The 19,943-nt window shown below is 34.2% G+C and overlaps 1 protein-coding gene across 2 annotated transcripts in view; it reads right to left on the bottom strand.

The window, feature by feature from the left end:
* LOC108909230 (transcriptional regulator Myc-1) overlaps positions 1 to 19,556 on the bottom strand; it is a 74,016-nt gene extending 54,460 nt beyond the window's left edge. The window contains exons 1-2 of one of the 2 annotated variants that reach the window (XM_018713492.1): positions 19,274 to 19,556; positions 16,179 to 17,063 (exon numbers count right to left, since the gene is read on the bottom strand). In XM_018713492.1, the coding sequence (XP_018569008.1) occupies positions 16,179 to 16,980 (802 nt within the window). In that variant the 5' untranslated portion in view covers positions 16,981 to 17,063; positions 19,274 to 19,556. Of the gene's footprint in view, positions 1 to 16,178; positions 17,067 to 19,273 lie in introns of both variants that reach the window. The other variant, XM_018713491.1, reaches the window with a different exon arrangement.
* Positions 19,557 to 19,943: the final 387 nt, after the last annotated feature.

The following is a 19,943-nucleotide window of genomic DNA, read 5'->3' on the forward strand; positions in this document are numbered from 1 at the left end:
TGATAGATTTCAATGTATTATTATGAAATCTACCATGAAAAAAATCAGTGCGATTGTGGAAGATCCTCGGGATCGTCCAGACTAATAATTAGTTAATTTGTTTATAAGGCCATAACTTGTAAACTATTCAACTTACCGATTCCAGATTTCGTGCGAGTTATTAGACAGTAATAAGGAATGAGAGGATGCGATGCCAAAACGTTCTGGTAATAATAACGCAGTTTATAAATGTTTAATTCAAATGTCATAAATAAACTTCTTCTGTTTATAACTTTTGATTTAATCAATATTTTTTGTCGCTCGAGGTCGCTATTTGTAGGTCTTTTGAAGACGAAAAAAAAGCACTTTACTGTTTTCTCGTGGAAATGAACGGAAAAACATTATAAGCAAAAAACGTAAATTTACGTAAAAATTATACAATTAACTACCCTGTAAACAATCTTCCCCCATTTTTATGACTGTGGAAACTACTATGTTATTGTACATAATATTTAGCATCTATACTGATAAATTCAGCTTGCCGGAACAAAAACTCGCGAAATGGTGATTTCCCAGCACTTTTTCCTGGCCTAATCGATAAAATCGGAATATTGCAAATAACGCCGGTTCAAATGAAGATGTACCAGTTCCATTTTAACGAGTGTGCATCCGGTTTAAACGAATTAATGCATTGTTTGGAGCCAAATAATGCCGGTTAAGACCATGATTCATTTTAGCTACGGTTTAAACGACATGAATCATTTACATTAATCACACACAATCCATGCTGGTAAGGCGTCTCGGAGCCGCCGAAGTTGTTGATCTATAAGTTGATACAACATAATCGTACACCGTTATCTCTTTCATGAGAATGAAAGATTTGAAATGTACACAACTGCGTTACATAACCGAATACAGTAACGCCAAATAAAAATCTACAGCCGAATATTAGCGATAATGTTTCTTGGAAATCATTTAACGAATTCGAAACGATTTAAAAAAATAATTCGCCGAACGGGCGGTACAAATATTTGTTTACCAAAAAAAAAGACGAGAGTTTCTCAATAATGTATCACTTGAGGATATAATCCTATATTACTATACAGGGTGTTCCACCAGGAATCGTCACTATCGATATCTCGAAAAGTACTGATCCGATAAATCTGAAAATTTGGCAACCTAGCAAAGGCTGTAGGGCCAACACAGCCAACACATTTAGAACTTTATGGCTCTTCCGGTTATACCGGAAGTCGACATTAACTTTCTTATTTTAAATTTACCGTTACATTTTGATAAGTTCAAATAGCTATAACTTCGTTAACTTAAATGGGACACCCTGTATTTTTTACTCTGTCGTATGCAGAATAAAATTTCCTTTCAAGCCATATAAGCATTGTTAGGGTTGCCGTTACTACTTTTAGAGATATTTGCAATTTTCTCTTTTTTGGAGTTTTTCTCGTACCAGACCTGTTATCAAATTGGCCATGACCAGAAACACTCCAAAAACAAATAAAATAACTCGACATATGTCAAGCTGGTTGTTAAATTATTTTTTTATATCTGTACCTAATGGTTTTTGCCGAAAATTTGCCTAGGGATCGTTTAAATTATACTAATGAGGATTATTATAATTTATTTGTTATTTATGGACAATGTGACGAAGTTATTTCAAGACCATATAGAGAATTTGCTGCCCAATGTCCAGCAGCAATGAAGACATTCACGAAATACAGTAAGACGACAAGTGCCTTTATAATTCTATCACTATCATTGTTGGAATTACTATTTATTACTCTTAGACCCATTATATGGGTTTCTGTTAGTTTAGAATTAGTAAGGAGTTATGACTGAAAATGTAGCAAAGGAACCTACTATAACTATTTCCGTATTATCATCATAACATTAGGTATTTTTAAATTCTGTATGTCTTACACAGCGTAAGCTTTTAAGATTGTCCACAAATTGCCTTGATGTATTTCGTGAAGGTCTTCGTTTTTCTGGATATCGAGCAGCAAATTCTTTACTTGTTCTTAAAATTACTTAGTCACATTGTCCAGAAATAACAAACAAATTAAAATAATCCTCACTAGTATAATTTAAATGATCCCCAGACATTTTTATTTAAATTTTCGGCAAAAGCATACACCTTCAATTATTTAAACAACCAAAGGAATCGAATGATATTTCATTTTAAAAAATTGGAATTTGGTGCTTAACTGTCAACTCCTGACACTAAGAAAAACGTATAAGAATACAATTAATTGCTGGATTCTAAGTATTTTGCCGTTTCTCTTTCGCCCTATGCAGCTAAAAGCGATTTCAGTTTCCCAGTTTAAAAAAAAATACATATTTAGGTCAATCAAAACGAGTGCGAATGCCAAGTGTGCCATATCCCACCAAACAGCTGATACCACGAGTTAGATCTCTTTCCTATGATAATAACCTTGACTGAATGCCAGATCAAAAAATTTTATCGCCACTAAATACAATCTACCAACCTTGACAATGTCTAAAAATATTGTTTTTTCGTACCCATAAAAAAAGGACTAATAAATTGTTCGACCGTTGAATTAAATAAAACGTAAAACTTGCATGATGTGCCAAATATTTAAACAGTTATTCTGTATGTCTAATTTTACTATATTCTAGTAATTTTAGAAAAAAATTACAACCTTGTACTGTATCTAAATCTGTTCCTCGAAATTTTTTTTAAAGTTTATATTTAGAACGGACCAAAAGATATATCGTCAATTCGTTTCATTTGCGACTATAACAGGAGTGAAAACAGAACAACACTTCTAATAATTATATTTTTTTTATACCAGTAGTGGCACGCGAAAATTAAAATGGTCATAATTTGATAATGGAGCTTGGGGCCCATACCGTTTTCTAGGGGGTAGGGCTAATTTCTAAGCTTTTACATAGAGAACTGAATTGATGAAAAAATTTCAAACGAAATTTGCGAAGTTAAAATAAATTGTTTTTTAATTTTTGCGAAAATCTCTTCATATTAAAATAAAAGATGAATACTTTTCCTTCGTACTCAAAGTTGTATTATTCAATATACCGTACGCGCCTAAACTATGGAATAAATACAGTAAAAACGAAACAATTTTTTTTAGGAAAAATCCTCGAACAGGTCTATTTTTAATTTAAAAAATACATATTTTAGCATAAAAGAGGATTTTCAACAGTCATTTGTTTTCGAGTAATGACGTCATCGACATTTTTTTTTAAATAGCAACCCCTATTTTTCTTGATTTTGAAAGATCGTTTCATTGTCGATCAGACAGTATTAAAATGTTGTCATCTTACATAGGAAAGTTTTCGAGTAAATGACGATTGAATATTAGAAAACCCAAATTAATAAACGTTATCAAATTTAGGTTTTAGAAATGCCTGAAGATTTTTATGGAGCACGTAGGTGTAAATCTTTACAAATTGTCACTGTCGTGCCGACATTCTAAGTATTGTAAGCGATATAAAAATTATTGTTGAATTTAAAGTAATATGGCACATTTAACTGTCAGTACTGTCACACAAAGAATTGAAATTTTAATTCTTATCGGATGCGGGGATAAGACTAGAACGCAGCAGGAAGCTTGCGATTTATTTAATGAAAAACATCCAGATCGCCGTATCAGCCAATCAACAGTCAGTAAGATAGAATCTAAATTTAGAGAAACTGGCAATGTTGTAGATATTCCAAAATCTGGACGTCCAAGCGTTAGTGCAGATCACAAACATAACATTTTGATAAGTATGGTAGATAATCCTCATAATACTAATTGGTTGCATTAAACAATGAAATTAGTCAGACCACAGTGCTACGTATCCTGAGGCAGGAAAAATATCATCCCTACAAAATTCAACTTGTGCAGGAACTCAATGAAGACGATCCCGACCGCCGTTTACACTTTTGTGAAATTATGATGGATTTATGTCAAGTAAATAGAGATTTACACCGGCAAATACTTTTTTCAAACGAGGCCACGTTTTGTCTCAATGGTACAGTGAACCGTCAAACTTGCAAGTATTGGAGTCGGGAAAATCCTCATTGGATGGCAGAGACAGATATCCAACACCCACATAAATTAAATGTGTGGGCTGGAATAGTTGACAACAGGGCCTTTCTTCTTTGAAGGAACCCTTACAGGAAAAAGATATTTACAGTTTTTACAAAATGACCTTGTTCCAGCGCTTGCAGTAATTTTTCCTAACGATAATGACCCTGATATTCCTGATGACACCATATGGTTTCAGCAAGACGGTGCACTTCCGCACTATGCGCGCCCTCCTGTTCGAGATTTTCTGGACAACTGTTTTCCTAGGAGGTGGATCGACAGACGAGGACCGATAGAATGGCCCGCGAGTTCCCCAGATCTTACACCCCTGGACTATTTCTTATGGGGCTACTTAAAGTCTAAAGTGTACGTTAATAGACCACATGGTTTAGAAGAACTCCAAAATTGTATTATAGATGAAATACACAAGAGTGACCCCAGAAATAATTCATAATGTGCATGAAGAATTTCTACACAGACTTGCGTATTGTCAAGAAGTCGGTGGGTGGCAATTCAAACACTTAATTTAGGTAGAAAACTTAATGATTTGTAACGAGCGTTCAAATAAAAACGTGGTCGAAGTTGGCTCTGACACATTGGACGTAGGGAGTAGCTTATAGCGACCAACTTAACCTCATTTCTCAACGAGCTGTATAGTAGCTGTCAGTTTCAATAACGTTAATGACTATATAACTTTATTTTAAAGAATAATCGTGATAACAATAACAAACAATTAAAGCAGCTGCTGAAAGTGTCCCCCTCCTTGTTCCAAGCACTTTTCACACCTGTTCCTCAAAGAATTAAAGACATTTTCTAAGATGCTCGGGGTATTGTTAATTTCACGAATCTTGTCTATAAGTCGAGCCTGCAGATGGTTTAAATCAGGAATAGGCAGTTCAAAAATAGTGTTTTTAAGGTAAGGCCACAAAAAGAAATCACACGGCGTAATATCACATGACCTCGGTGGAAATTCATGTTCAGCATTGAGACTTATTAGTCGATTTTGGAAAACTTCCCTCAACATATTCATCGTCTCGCCTGCCGTATGTGCCCTTGCGCCATCTTGTTGAAAGTAAAAGTTTGTAATTTCGTTTTCTTCCAGCTGGTTAACAAAAGGAGCGATAATTTCTTCTCTATACCTTTGCGTAGTAAGAGTACCATTAAAAAAAATAGGTCCATAAATCCTCCTTCGATTGAGAGCACACCAAACTCCAATTTTTTGAGCGTGTAGAGGGCCCTCGACAAAAAAGTTATCTGTTTTTTCAGAAGACCACATTCTCATATTCTGTGAGTTTACGTAACCACTTAAATGAAACCAGGCTTCATCAGAAAAAATGGTGATATTATGAAGTTCACCGTAGTTGTTTAAAAACCATTCACAAAATACAGCCCGTCGCGGAAAATCAACTTCATGAAGGTCTTGCTGACAAGTTAAACCATAGGAGAACAAACGCAAATCTTTTTTTAACACTGTGTGGCAGGTACCGACTGATACTCCCACCATATGTGATAAAACACGTACAGAAGTTCTTGGCGCATTTTCCATTATTTGTTGGACATTTTCTTTTAATTCTTCAGTCCGCTTTTTAGGTCGGCCGCTTCCTTCTTTTCTTGTTACACTGCCCGTTTCACGAAAAACATTAACACAACGCTGAACTGCACTTTGAAAAATTCTGTACTCAATAACGCCGGGAAATTGATTTTGAAATTTTATGAAACATTCCTCAATAGAATACTTCCCTATTCCATCAATCTTGCGTCCATTTCTAAAGTAGGACTCTATGATAAACACTTTTTGTTCTTGAGAAAACACCATTTTAAACGCTTTTTAAAACGAAAATATTCAAATTGATAGCGGCGATATAGCGCTTTGACAGATGACGTTTAAGTTCATTTGCTCGTTATTTGCTTGACATAAAAATTGTTATTTTTTAATGAATAAAATTTACGTTTTCTAACATTCAATCGTCATTTACTCGAAAACTTTCTTATGCAAGATGGCTACATAAAATCGCCTTTATACTAAAATATGTATTTTTTAAATTAAAAATCGACCTGTTCGAGGATTTTCCCTCCAAAAAAATTGTTCCATACTTTAGGCGCGTACGGTATGTAGGTATTACCCTTTTCAACTATTACTACCTATTTATACAAAATGATTTATTTCGTGAACATGAGGCCTGGTCACACTGTATTATGTACTTTCAAAAAATCATTTCTTTCACTCAAAACCCGTTATGATTAAACATTACTTGCACCCAATACAGACTTCCAAGAAACGGATAATTACATTATACTGGTTTCCTTTTTAAAATGTCATGTATCTTTGACTTTTGCGTGACGTCAGCAATCGCATATTTGTACATTACTCCAACACCGGTCAAAGTCCACCGCCTGCCACCGTAAAAAATCGCCAGCATAGAAAAAAAAAACTAGTTTATATATATATCAAGAATAAATTAAATGTGAAATATGCTTATTTGGATGGATTAATAGTAAGAAAAGTGACGTACTGAATCTCTCACTTTACTCAGTTAATCAATTAGTATTTCAATCCGTAATCCGAAGCCTTTAAATTTATAAAACCGCATGACATGGCTTTAATGACTTGAAATAATAATAGGTGACCCGGGAACGCTTAAGCAAAAGAAGAAAAAAATCAATCAATCTCTGCAAGCGTTAATGGAGAGAAAACTTAAAATTAATCAAATTTCTCTCAAAGTTGTACTAATGAAGTCTAATAATAACCGAGATAGCCGCGTCAGGTAATTAGGCTTAAGCAAAAAAAAAAAATCAATTTCTCTAGAGAAACAATTTGCAAACAGGAATTTTATTTCGACATATAAATAATGGGCCTGTATCGACAAATTGGCAATTTCGCAAATCCTGCATGTATAACGCTCGGGGGAACCGAATTCCTTCGATGACCGTTCACGTTTAGCCAAGAATTACGTTATCAGTAATTGTAGTCGGTACGAAACACGTATAGGTACATAAATATACACTTACATTGTTTGTGAAACGTACCAACGTTTTATTGACACATATTTTCAAAATTGTTAACGTCAGCGCAATTTATAAATTTATAATAAATAAGGTCAAGACGATACGCGGTCAGGTTGTCTTTAACCGAAGAATTCGAACACGTTTAAGTATCAGGAACCAACTCATTTTTTTTGCAACTCGTTTGGAGGTTTAATTTATTTTAATTTTTTTATCGCTACATATTAATAGTTATCACTGCCTCATATATGAACTACAAACAAATCAAATTAAAATTTATTACACAAAACACGAAATATTTTAATATTTGCATAGTTAAATCTGCAGGAAAATTATAAAAATGTAAACACGGCGATTTTTTGTCTGGAAAAGGTTGTGAATGTAAATAGCCGACAGCTAAAGTATTATTCGCATTACAAGGAAATAACGATTTTCTTAGAATAGCGGCTATATCGGTAATCCTTATCGCATTTTTGTCCCCTTAAAATATAGTGCTCTGTTGTCGGCAATATTTGTTAATATCGGATGTCGCCGTCTGCATAGCCGTGAAAAAATCTGGCATTTCCGCTCGTTTTTACAACGGACGGAACCAAATTTTTGTCTGACTTCAACTAAATTTGCGGTGCCAAATCGTTCAACATAATCGATAATTAAAATTCGAACTCAAACCATGAAAAGAAATTTATTTTATATCCTTTTTTTACTTTTATAAGCGACATTATAATTATGTTGATAAAAACGCGTTAAAAACGCTATCCTCTGCCGAAAGTATATACAGGGTGTGTGTCCCATTTAAGACGGATTTTTCCGAAGCTCTGATAAGTATCAAATAAAGTTGCACTATATCGATTTCTCCAATCTAATTTTTTCTTCAATTGCACAGGATGTCCCATTTTTTCTGGGCGTTACCTGATTCTATACAAACCTGAAGACATGGCCAATGGCTTCCAAGATTTTGCTAAATTTTGCCTGATAACTATAAATTAGTTTCCTTGTTTTTATCGCTTTATGAATTCCCATCTACTAAGTAAGTAACTAAATGTACAAATTATTTTTTCAACCGAAAATATTTTTAACAGTAGACAAAAAAAAAACCTAGAAAGTAAAAATAATCATTTTAATGTAATGTACTTAGAACCACTATATCAAAATGGTGGTAAAAGAAAGATATTGTATAAAAAGGCTCAGGAAAAAATGAAAACTACAATTTTAGCTGAACAAAAAAAATATTTTGTTTATTACTTTTTTTTAATGAAATTTGTTATAAAATAAAATTGAGATATCTATAATACATATACATAGTGTGACCCCGGAGGGGGTAACTTTTTTTATTGTTGATTTATCGAAAAAGTTACTGTTGATAAAAAGTTTTGCTTATCTTGGGAAGCCATGAGCAGTAATTAGAAAAAATTTCAAAATGTGAAATTTTCTCTAGGCAAAGTGCCTTTAATTTTTGTTTTTGTTAAAAACTGTATTTAACGAAGCTGTTCGTAAACTCAAGAAATTATTAAATTTAAATAAAAAGCTAATTACAAAATTTGATACCACTGGTGATGTAAAGAATACCTACAATGATAAACCAGGCTCATGCTGCTACTTAAAATAACGGTTCTGGAAAGAATACAAAATATTCATTTTCCAAATATTTTCAGTAATGTAAAAATTATAGAAAACTGTACGGCGCGGCGTGCCTGATTTTAAATAAAGATATTTATTTGAAAGTTATATTTTACTATCCCGTACGAATGCACGAGCTCTAAGGGCTTTTAACCCGTGCTCAACCCTTACCTTTTACGTGGAATAAGGAAAATTATTAGAGGCACTCTAAAATTAAAAAATTTAGGAAGCGCTATATAAAAAAAAATCCTGTGCGGCATTTGTGCCCATTTCGAATTCATTAAAAATTAACTATTAAAAAAATATTGCCGTATAAATATCGTGGCGACAAAGGAAAAAAAGGACCCAAAGTTTCAAAAAAACTTTTGCATATAACTGCAATTTTTTTTCCATGTTTTACCAAAATGTATTTTTTATTATTATAAATTTTTTGCATTGAAAAAGATAAATTCTAAAACATACATTATTAACATAATTTAGTTTTACATTTTTATTGGTCTACCTACTTGGAATTTACGAAACACTATCTCTTCATTTTATTGTTTATACAATTTATGCATATATTATGTGTATATTCAATGCAAATGCAACGGCAATATCATTTTTCATCATTACTTAACTCCCTTCATAATCTGCAATGAATGCCGTACAGGAATTTTTAGTTATTGAGTATAGTAAAATTGAGATTTTAAATTATTTAAATATTTTTTTATAGCATTCAATGAATGTTCCATCAACAATGTACGGCGATATAATTTTTTATTATCATTTAATGGCGTTAATGTTATGGGGTAAATGCCGTACAGGAATATATAACTTCATGATGTAGTGAAAAATGCCTTGGAAAATCCTACTAATTATGGAAAATCCTGAAATAGACGGCATCCACAATTTTGTTAATATTAACCCTTGAGTAATTTAAAACAGTAATAAAACTGAAAATATATAGTACTATAGTAGCTGTCAATTGGATTTTCCAAATTGCAAAAATGATAAACAATTTTCTTTATTCACTGCCAATTGTTTTTTCTGGTGCCAATAATTTTATAAGACACTTTTGTATAAAGACTATAAGGTGGAATAACTTGCTTCCAAAATTTATGCCGTTCAGGAAATAATGATTTTTACCCAAAGAAAAATGGCGTTAACATCAAAGCACTCACAATTATGTAATAAATTTTTTTTAGCCAAATATTTTGTACGGCACATATTTTTCATTATTTTAGAGCGTAAGTAAAACTCTGAAATTGGTTCCGTACATTTCTCAACGATTTTTTGGAATAGGGGTTGAAGTAAGAAAATTTGCGTCAGGGTAAAAGCTCTTAGAGCCAGTGCATTCGTACGGCATAGTAAAATATAACTTTCAAATAAATATCTTTATTTAAAATCAGGCACGCCGTACAGTTTTCTATAATTTTTACATTAGTGAAAATATTTGGAAAATGAAAATTTTTTGTTCTTTCCAGAACCAGTATTTTTGTACGGCATAAGGTTTTTATGTCTTATTTTTCTAATATCTGTCTTGAGTCGAAATTCCGTCAATTTCTATTTAATTAATTTACCCGGCCCAAAACTGGAAGGTTTCATTTTCCGCTAACAACCCATGTGCCACGGAGAATTGACGACATAGTGCTCAAATGTTTTCTTGTAGGTTGTAGTATTTAAGTCATAGACTCTTACGGTGCCTAAAATGATTAGGAAAATTTCCCTATCCAACTCTTAGTCTATCTAGTCCAGTCAGGTTAGACAAAAAAAGGGCCCAACCGGGAAAAAATTAGGGACCACAATTTTATTGTTCTAACCTTTAGGGGGTGTCAATAGTAGTGTAAAAAAATCGTTTTTGCTCAATATCTCGGCCATTTTCAACTTTACAACAAAAATGGTAAGGATTTAAGTTGTTGCAAATGCGATTTCCTACAACTTCTTTTATTACAAATTTTATCGTGCGATCGATATTTTTTATGTTAAGGGGGGAAAATATTGACAAAGTATAATTATTGAATTATCTCGTTTGTTATTGACTTTACGACATAAATGTACATAAACAAAGTTGGAAATAATTATATTTTCTACAATTTTGATCGCTTTGATTTTTTCGCTACTACCAACATTTAAGGTCCTACGCCTATGGCAAGGCTAACTAAACTCAAGGGATCAACATTCCGTAGGCCTGACGTCACCGGCAGCTGGCCATGAACAAGAATGGTCCAAACTTTGTAAGAAAAAATAAATTTTAAAAAAACATGGCTTACACCTTTAACGCTTGCAAGGAACTTTTATAAAGAGGAAGACGGCAGAAGTCGCAACTATCTTGCAAGCAATGACACATGGATTAGGCCTATTGGGAATACCACGTAAAAAAAAACGCGCCTGAAACTCTACCCCGGTGGTGGTGTGGAAAAGATTTTGCAAAAACGATTTTCATATTGCTCTGCGCCTTTACCGTAAGCATAGGACCTTAAATATTGGTAGTAGCGAAAAAATCAGGGATCAAAATTGTAGAAAATATCATTCTTTCCAACTTTGTTAATGTACATTTATGACGTAAAGTCAATAACAAACCAGATAATTCAATAATTATACTTTGTCACTATTTCCCCCCGTAACTTGAAAAATATCGATCGCACGATAAAATTTGTAAATAAAGAAGTTGTAGGAAATCGCATTTGCAACAACTTAAGTCCTTACCATTTTTGTTGTAAAGTTGAAAATGGCCGAGATATTGAGCAAAAACGATTTTTCCTTAAATTCAAGATGGCGGCTGATGCAGGGGTGGAATTCAGTCACGATTCTGAATTTACACTACTATTGATCCCCCCTAAAGGTTAGAGCAATAAAATTGTGGTCCCTAATTTTTTCCCGGTTAAATGACAACCCGACTGGGCTCATCATCAGGAAACAGTCAGAAAACAGAGATTCAAAGAATTTTGTTCAACAAAATCTATCCATTCAAACCATTGTTTAATCATAAATTGCTTGATTGAAACAGATTCTGAATAATTCGGACAATTTTGTCGACTCCTTGTACTAGTTCGGACTATGATGAATGAATTTTCTACATTTAGGGGTTAAACGTCTTAATCAGTTCGAATTTCACCGCGCCACTGACATTTTATCCGGCTGCCACGTCTGACGGTCCAAAATTAAGAGTACTTAATGAATTCCGCAGCGCCTAGTCACCACCACCACCACCACCACCTCTTCCAATCGCGTCAACGTGGCAGTGCAGTAATACTACATCTTTCATAATCGCCCGCTCGGACCGCGGCGGGGTGCAGCTAGTACGTTGCACTTACTGCACTCGGACGCCGAGTGCATAATAGCGTGCGTGCGCGCGCGCATTGGCGCGACTGCAACTTATCTTCGGCGGCGCCTATTCATAACCATTCACACAAAATGTTTTTACGTTCAGCGTTCAGTTCAGTACGGGCACCGTTTCCCGGAACGGTGGATGTGTCATACGAGCGTATCGCTTCGAGTTCCCGCTAAAATATCCGCTGGAATGTTGATCACGAAGGCGGACGCTGATACAAAAATGCACGCCGCTCTCTCATTTATTATGCATAAGTTTTCGCAAAATATAACGTCAGGACGGGGAAAACCGATTAAGCCCATTAAGGCCATCGTGATATTTCCAGAGAAACGGAATGGTGCCGCCGCTCGAGGCATTTTGCAAATAACGAAGGCATACTTTTTAATGCCAAAAAAAATAAAAAATAAATTTATTTAGGTGTCTTTCGGCCGGCAATACGGGTTATGACTGAAAAAAATTGTGCCGATCTGTAGGCCAGGAAATATAGAGTTGGACGCGACTTTTTGTTTCGGCAAGCTGAATTTATCACTATAGATGCTAAATATTATGTACAATAATAACATATTAGTTTCTACAGTCATAAAAATGGGGGGCAGATTCTTTACATGCTGGTTAATTGTATAATTTTTACGTAAATTCACGTTTTTCGCTTATAATTTTTTTCCGTTCATTTCCACGAGAAAACAGTAATGTACTTTTTTTTCGTCTTCAAAAGACCCACAAAACTAGCCCTCGAGCGTCAAAAAATATTGATTAGATCAAAAGTTATAAACAGAAGCAGTTTATAAGTTGAATAGTTACAAGTTATGGCTCGTGCGTCTTATATTTCATTTTGCAACTAAGGCTAAGAAATAAAAAAAATTGCCAAGTTGCAAATTTGAAATTGAAAAAAAAATGGTAGATTTCAATGTATTATTATGAAATCTAACATGAAAAAAATCAGTGCGACTGTGGGAGATGCTGGGGATTGTCCAGACTAATAATTAGTTAATTTGTGTACAAACCCATAACTTGTAAACTATTCAACTTACCGATTCCAGTTTTCGGAATGAAAGGATGCGATGCCAAAACGTTCTGGTAATAAATTAATTATAAATGTTTAATTCAAAAGTCATAAATAAACTTCTGTTTATAACTTTTGATCTATTCGATATTTTTTGACGCTCGAATGCTTGTTTTGTAGGTCTTTTGAAGACTAAAAAAAAGGACTTTAAAGTTTTCTCGTGGAAATGAAGGAAATGAACGGAAAAAAGTTATAAGTGAAAAACGTGAATTTACGTAAAAATTATACAATTAACCACCCATTTTTATGAATGTGAAAACTAATGTTATTGTACATAATATTTAGCATCTATAGTGATAAACTCAGCTTGCCGAAACAAGCACTTTTTCCTGGCCTACTAATAAAATATTCTATTTCAAATGTATAGACTTCGAACTAATCAAATACGATCATTAAAGCCAAGTCCAAAATTTTGACATACATACATATTTATAGACCTACAGGGTGATTCAGTCATAATGTCATTAATTTTAAGGGAAGATAAGGAAAAAGCCCTGAAAAAAATATCTTCAAATTATTGCTTAAACCCTTTTTCCGGGCCGCTTCTAATCTACCGTATTTGGTCACTAACCTAGCTTTTATTATGTTTTTAATAATTTACGACAAAAGTAGACCTTTTTACCTAGACGCATAAATGAATAAGATATTTTTTACATTTTAAATATTAACAAGTAGGTATTATTTATGTTAGTAGGGCTCCGAATTAACGGGAGTTAAGACGGTAATTTGCTTATTTTTCAAAGGTCGAGTAACTTTTTTTTTTCGATTTTCTGCTTTTCTTAGGCCTTCCAAATACATGGTAAAAGTTAATGACATTATGACTAAATCACTCTGTATATTTTCTTATTAAACGGACCTTAAAAACGGGCAATCATGTTTGGAAATTATAACTTGGACAAAATTGAAAATCCTAAGTCTACGAGATTTTCACCTACCGACATACACCTTTTTATTATGTAATATATTTTTATTTGAATTCAAACAATAAGACGTTATTCAGCGCCCTTCGGCTTCATCTACTGCTATTTTTCTCAATCATTAAATACTTATTAATTTTGGGGGAAAATTTTAAATGAATTGTTCGTGCAAAGTGCAAATTTCCCTTTATTATCTATATCAATCCAGAAAAAAATAAATTAATGAAAAATCTGTAATAAAATAACTAAAATAAATGTATTCAACTGGAACATGACTGTGAATTTGTGTTCATGTTTGTTTGTGTGGTCACACGTTGGGCGCCAAAATGTTTAGGAATTGGATATACGATTGTTGTAACGACTTGAATGTTTCTTTTTATATTTTGGTGTTTTATTTTTCACTGACTGACCTCGCAGTGCCAAAATATATATTGTCAGAAGCGAACTCTCCCACAGACAAACTATTGGTATTGTTGAATTCATTTTTATTTATTTGTTTTCATTCAATATATTTTTTATTTCACTGTGCTTCCACTTTCAGAAATTATTAGTTATTTTTTGTTAATCTGAATTTTTACTGTGCAAAGTTAACACAATTTTTACAAATTTAAAAAAATAATAATAGAAATGGTACAAAAACTTTCGTTTACAAAAAAAACTAGTTACTCTGACCTCCAAAACTAAAACTAAATTTACAAATATTATTTCTTAACTCACTTTGATTACCTTTAGTCCTTATTTTTGTGTTTTCCTGCTTTCTTTGCGCCACCCGGTTTCTGGATTCTCCTTTTACTTGTTTGCGCCACTCTGTAGATTATATTTTTCCCAGAATCGGCTGTCAACCACTTTCTGGTGTTTTTGCTGTTGCCTATTTCATTTTAACTTTGCTATTGCCGCTTAACCTTTTGGATTATAGCAGTAGATCTCTGAACTTGTTTTTTCCCTTAATAATTGATTTTTTAAAATTCTAATAACGAATTCCTCATACAATTTTTGCCCAAAAAGCATTGTTAAAATCAAAGCCAACCTTGTGCAAGCTTTCTAGAATACTGATTGTGTACTGTTATTCGCTTCTTAATGGGCATCGCAAATCAATATCCTCTTTTATGCAAAGTAACATAAACATTTTATGCATCTTTTTGTGTTTTTAAAGAACTGCCAAATGTTTTATTTGAATTTCTATATGAAATAAACCTATCTCTCTATTTATTTTCCGTTTGCATTGTATAATTTTAATTTATTAAATTACAATTTTATTAATTTAGACTTTCAGTGTTTTAATTGTATAACTCTGGTTTCTGGCTTGTCGGTAGTATTTTGAAAGGTGAAGAATAACGTCAGGTTATTAGATTTCGGTTAAAAAACCTGCTAAAACCATTTGTTCATATACTATTTACATATAGACAAAGCTTAATGGGCGTACGGGTCCTTCATTTATGTTACAAAGGGTTTTTTACGGGTTTATGAAAATTAACTCGTGGCTATCTAAACATCATTTTCTCTATAAAATATAATTATATAATTGTCAAAATTGTAGAAGTATTTGTAGTTTATTAATGGAGTTACAACTTTCTTAATAGTTGTCATTGGCTGTCAGAGAGAGCCGCAATTCAATGGCGTGCCAAGCGGGTCAACCGAGACATAGTATACTGTTTTCTTTGTTATCGTGCGGATATTGCGTAACTACTTCCTATACGTTGGTGTTTTATGGTGGTGTATTGTAGACAATTGAATTTGTTGCTTTTTAATAAATAATGCGTACGCCTATGTCCCGCGGCTCAGTTCTGACAGCCCTAGTTATCATATACACAATCAGAACTATTTTGTGAGTTTACAAGGTCAAACCAGAGAGAATGCGAAAGAATCACAGCAGACTTAGGATATCCAGTTTTCCAAGTTAAAGTTATGTGTACACATCCTTAAAATTCACCTAAACCAATTATATTATTGGTTATAAAGTAATTAAATAAAATTAATAAAACAACTTTAATTCACGAAGTGTGCTTATCGTTAAAATTTAATTTTTTTTTGGCAACCACTCGTAAAAGATCAGATAATTAAATGAAACAATTTAAATAAAAAGTGTTCCACCAGGTCAAGGTCGAATAAAAAAAAACCGAGATTATTTGATAAGACGAGAACTCATCTGTACAAATTTAGATAACGTATCGGCAGCCACACATGCGGTACAAAAAAAAACGGGTAACTGAAAATGGACTCACCGGAATCTGAGGGGGTGTCTATTCCGAGATTGGGCATGTGCATCGAGGCATTCTTGTCTTTATGGTAGCTGTGGTCGCTCTCGGCGGCAAACTGGCACGACCGGATATTGGATTTCGCAGTTTCTTTGACTGCAGGGCTGGGATCCGTCACGTTCACCTCTATGTCTTCGTCGTCGTCGAAGTAGTCGCCGCCCCTGTAGTCGCAAAGGTCACTGTCGTCGTCCAGATCGCACTCGGCTATGGTCTGGTTCAGGATCTGCAGGACCTGGGTGGGCTTGCATTTGGTCTCCTCGTCGTCGGACATCGGGGGTGTCTGCGGCGTGTGCATGGTGGACATCACCGGGACGACGCAAGCCGCTGCCCTAACCGCCGGTTTCAGAAGGCTTTGCTGACACGGCACTGGCGGCTTGCTTTCTCGTTTTATCGTCACAATGGGAGCCCTCGTATAGCCAGGTGCGGAGCTGTTGATGGCACAATACATGTGGAAGCGCGGCTCGTCTGTAGGATGTTCTTTGCTGGCGCAATGGCCTGCCCACATGCAGTCGTGGTTGCGGATCTGACAGATGCCGTTCAGAAAGGGCAAAAGGGAGTCATCGTTGGTGTCGATCTCGTCGAAGATGTCGTCGATCCCCGAGAGCTCCGGGAAGTCGAGCTCGAACTTGTTCCATATGTCGTCTGACAAAACGGGTTCTGTATTCGGTCGGGCCGATATAACGTCTACTACCGGAGACGGGAGCATGTCGCTGCTCAAATCGTCCAATAAACCCATAGGATTTATCAAATCCGTCGATCTGACAGGCATTTTACCAGAAATCCTTAAGTCTACAATCACTATCACTAATATCACAAATTGCCCTGGTTTCAAGTCTCCCGCTGTGGCAGCAGCTGCTGTAAAAGAAAACGACCAACATTAAGAACCTGGCATGAGCAGCTGCTTCTTTCAATTATTGCCTATCCTATCTCGAAATTACATATAAATACCCAAACCTCCATGCCCGAACATATCCGACATACGGGCGCAACTGTTGTATGATTCATTAGACAAGTACACCATTTGAAAAGATTAGTCGAAATAGGGAAATCAGAACAGTACTATTTTACTCTTATCGGCGCATTTTTCTACCTATTTAACTTCCAAAACATTTATCCATTCCAATGTACCACGGTACGAAAAAAAAAAATAATAATGCAGGAGTCATTTTCCGTAAGTTTCAAATACAATTGCTCAATAAACCAAGTTTAAATAGAGCATTACGTATTTGGAACAAGACTAGGCGTTATTTATATCCAAAGTTTTTTCCGAACATTTTTAAATATAGAAGAGCCATTACACTCGCAAGATTATACATATTGCATGCAATTATTTCATGATAACTTTAATAACCGAATAAAACTAATCAATTTAATTGTTGAACTCTTGTTAGTATTAGGCGTTATCGGTAAATATCCACTCTATTAACTGACAATGAACAAATTTTTATATTTTTGAAAAAAAAAATCAACTGCAAAACAACCAACCGTGGCACAAACCTTGTTGCGGTGAAACTCAACAACCCTGTGCAATTATTTCCTGTAAAGCGTAACTGACCTCCTCGCTATAACATGAACGCGCCTTAATTATTTCCAATTTTTCTATCCAGACCTATTAATTTTCACGCTCGGTGCTCGCATTAAAAAGGAAGCAGACGTAGGTATGGCGCCAAGGTGAAAAAAATTTAAGATTACAAGTTTAAAAAGGAACGGTAAATAAACCACTTGTTTAAACTAAAACGCCGATTTAAAGCTTTTTGTTTAATGAGTCCTAATCGAATCTTTAAGTACACCTTATTTGTTTCCTATATCGGAAGGGGGCGAAACATAATAATTCTAATTAGGTAAGTCCATATTCCTTCATTATCCTTGAATTCAAGCTACAATCTACATATAGGTATACATTTCAAGATGAAACAAAATGTTGGTACCTACCAACGTAAAATACCTGTGAGTTATTAATAACAAGTTTCAAATAATCAATAAGTATTACAAATACAGTACAAAAGATCTCTTTAAATTGTTGATCAAATCAAATATTTTCTAAATTTTTTTTTTGCAATATTTCCAAGCTTCTTAAAGCCCTACATTGACATCTTACTGTATATTAGAAATAACAATTGTGGCGGGAAAATTAAGGCAATGAGGGTTCGACCCTATAAATCATTACAATCGCACTGATAAAATAAGATCTCCCCATCCACCATAAAAAATTACTTCGATAAATCAGTTTTCATAATTAACTCAAAAAACAAGACTTAACAGAATTCTGAGAACATTTCAATAAAATAATTAAAATATTCAAAGTATAGTATCTAGATAGTTAACGTGTTTTCCATTCAATATAACGCTTTTTTTAAACAGCAATAACATGTAGCAAATATCAACGATTCTCAGTAACATTAAATAAATATTTATAATGTACGGAGACAGGGAAATACCTTATTCCTCTATCAATATTTATTATATAATTAGCTATCTGTTAGAAATACAGGTATTGATTTCAAGACCAAAATTTGATAGGTACATTTATTAATAAATGTAGTGTTCGGAAAAAATAACGTACTTATACCTATATGTAGTTACTTTACTATAGATAGCAAAACAGGCAATTAAATTTAATGTGAATCATCTAAACCAAACATGCAGAATTTTTTTAAATGTAGCTACGTTGTGCAATATTCAGTAATATTTAATTTATAATTAATTATAATATGGATATGGAAGCTTAAAACGTGTCAAATAATCACAATAGATAGAAATATTTCAATAATTCTTAAAAAATAGGTAGGTAACTACTTAGTTAATTATTAATAAAGATATGTTACTAAATTATTCACTGAAGTTTAACCCGAGATGTGCTTTAGGAATTAAGCGAATTCATTAAATGCATTCCTGGGAAGTGCAACAATATGTGTAATAATAGCCACGTAGCCGGCAATCTTATCCGGCAGCATGAGTTTCACGCCTCCCAACATATGTGATCAAATTTAGAAAGTAAGCGGCAATTTTTCTGCGGTTACAGAAATAAAATGTCATTCAATCCAATTGTAATTCAAACTTACCTTAAAATATATGAGGTATATCAAGTATAAAGCACTTAAATGTTAAGTAACAACTTTAAACTGAAAGTTTTTTTCTAACACACGGAGTACGCAGCACAAAAAGAATATCTAAAGATATGGAAACCACGTTTTTTACAAAACCACTCTCCTTAAATTTTACTATCAGCTTTGTATACATGCTTAATATTATTAAGGGTTGTCAGTGACAGACGTCAACGTCTAAGAGCTCAAACGGCCCAGCAATGACTGAACAGTGAACAGCAAAAGTCTACCAAACAGGCCACGAATGCCGGCTCGATTGCCGGCGAGGCCGGTCTCTGGCCTAGCTTGCGAAACACGCGGGGAGGGCGGGGCTGCCCCCACCTACGATTTGAGACAAATTATTCAAATTTTCTCCCAAATAAACTTATTTTAGGCCGTACTTGCAAGAAGTTAGCACATATTTGATGATCCAAAGCGATTTTTCCATATAATTTCCTTCGCCGAAACGTACTTTCATCGATATCCTTTAACTCGTGCACGGACTTTCTATCGTAGCGGAGCGTTCTAAAATGACAACCACATGGCGTCAGCGCGGTCGCTGTCTCTTTACCAGGCGCAGTAACTTTAAGGCGTAGAGTAGGGCTGTACAAAATTCGGTGTCTAATCTACTCGTGAAATGCCTACACGA

The sequence above is a fragment of the Anoplophora glabripennis genome, unplaced genomic scaffold (genome assembly GCF_000390285.2).
Source record: "Anoplophora glabripennis isolate ALB-LARVAE unplaced genomic scaffold, Agla_2.0 scaffold453, whole genome shotgun sequence".
Classification (NCBI taxonomy): domain Eukaryota; kingdom Metazoa; phylum Arthropoda; class Insecta; order Coleoptera; family Cerambycidae; genus Anoplophora; species Anoplophora glabripennis.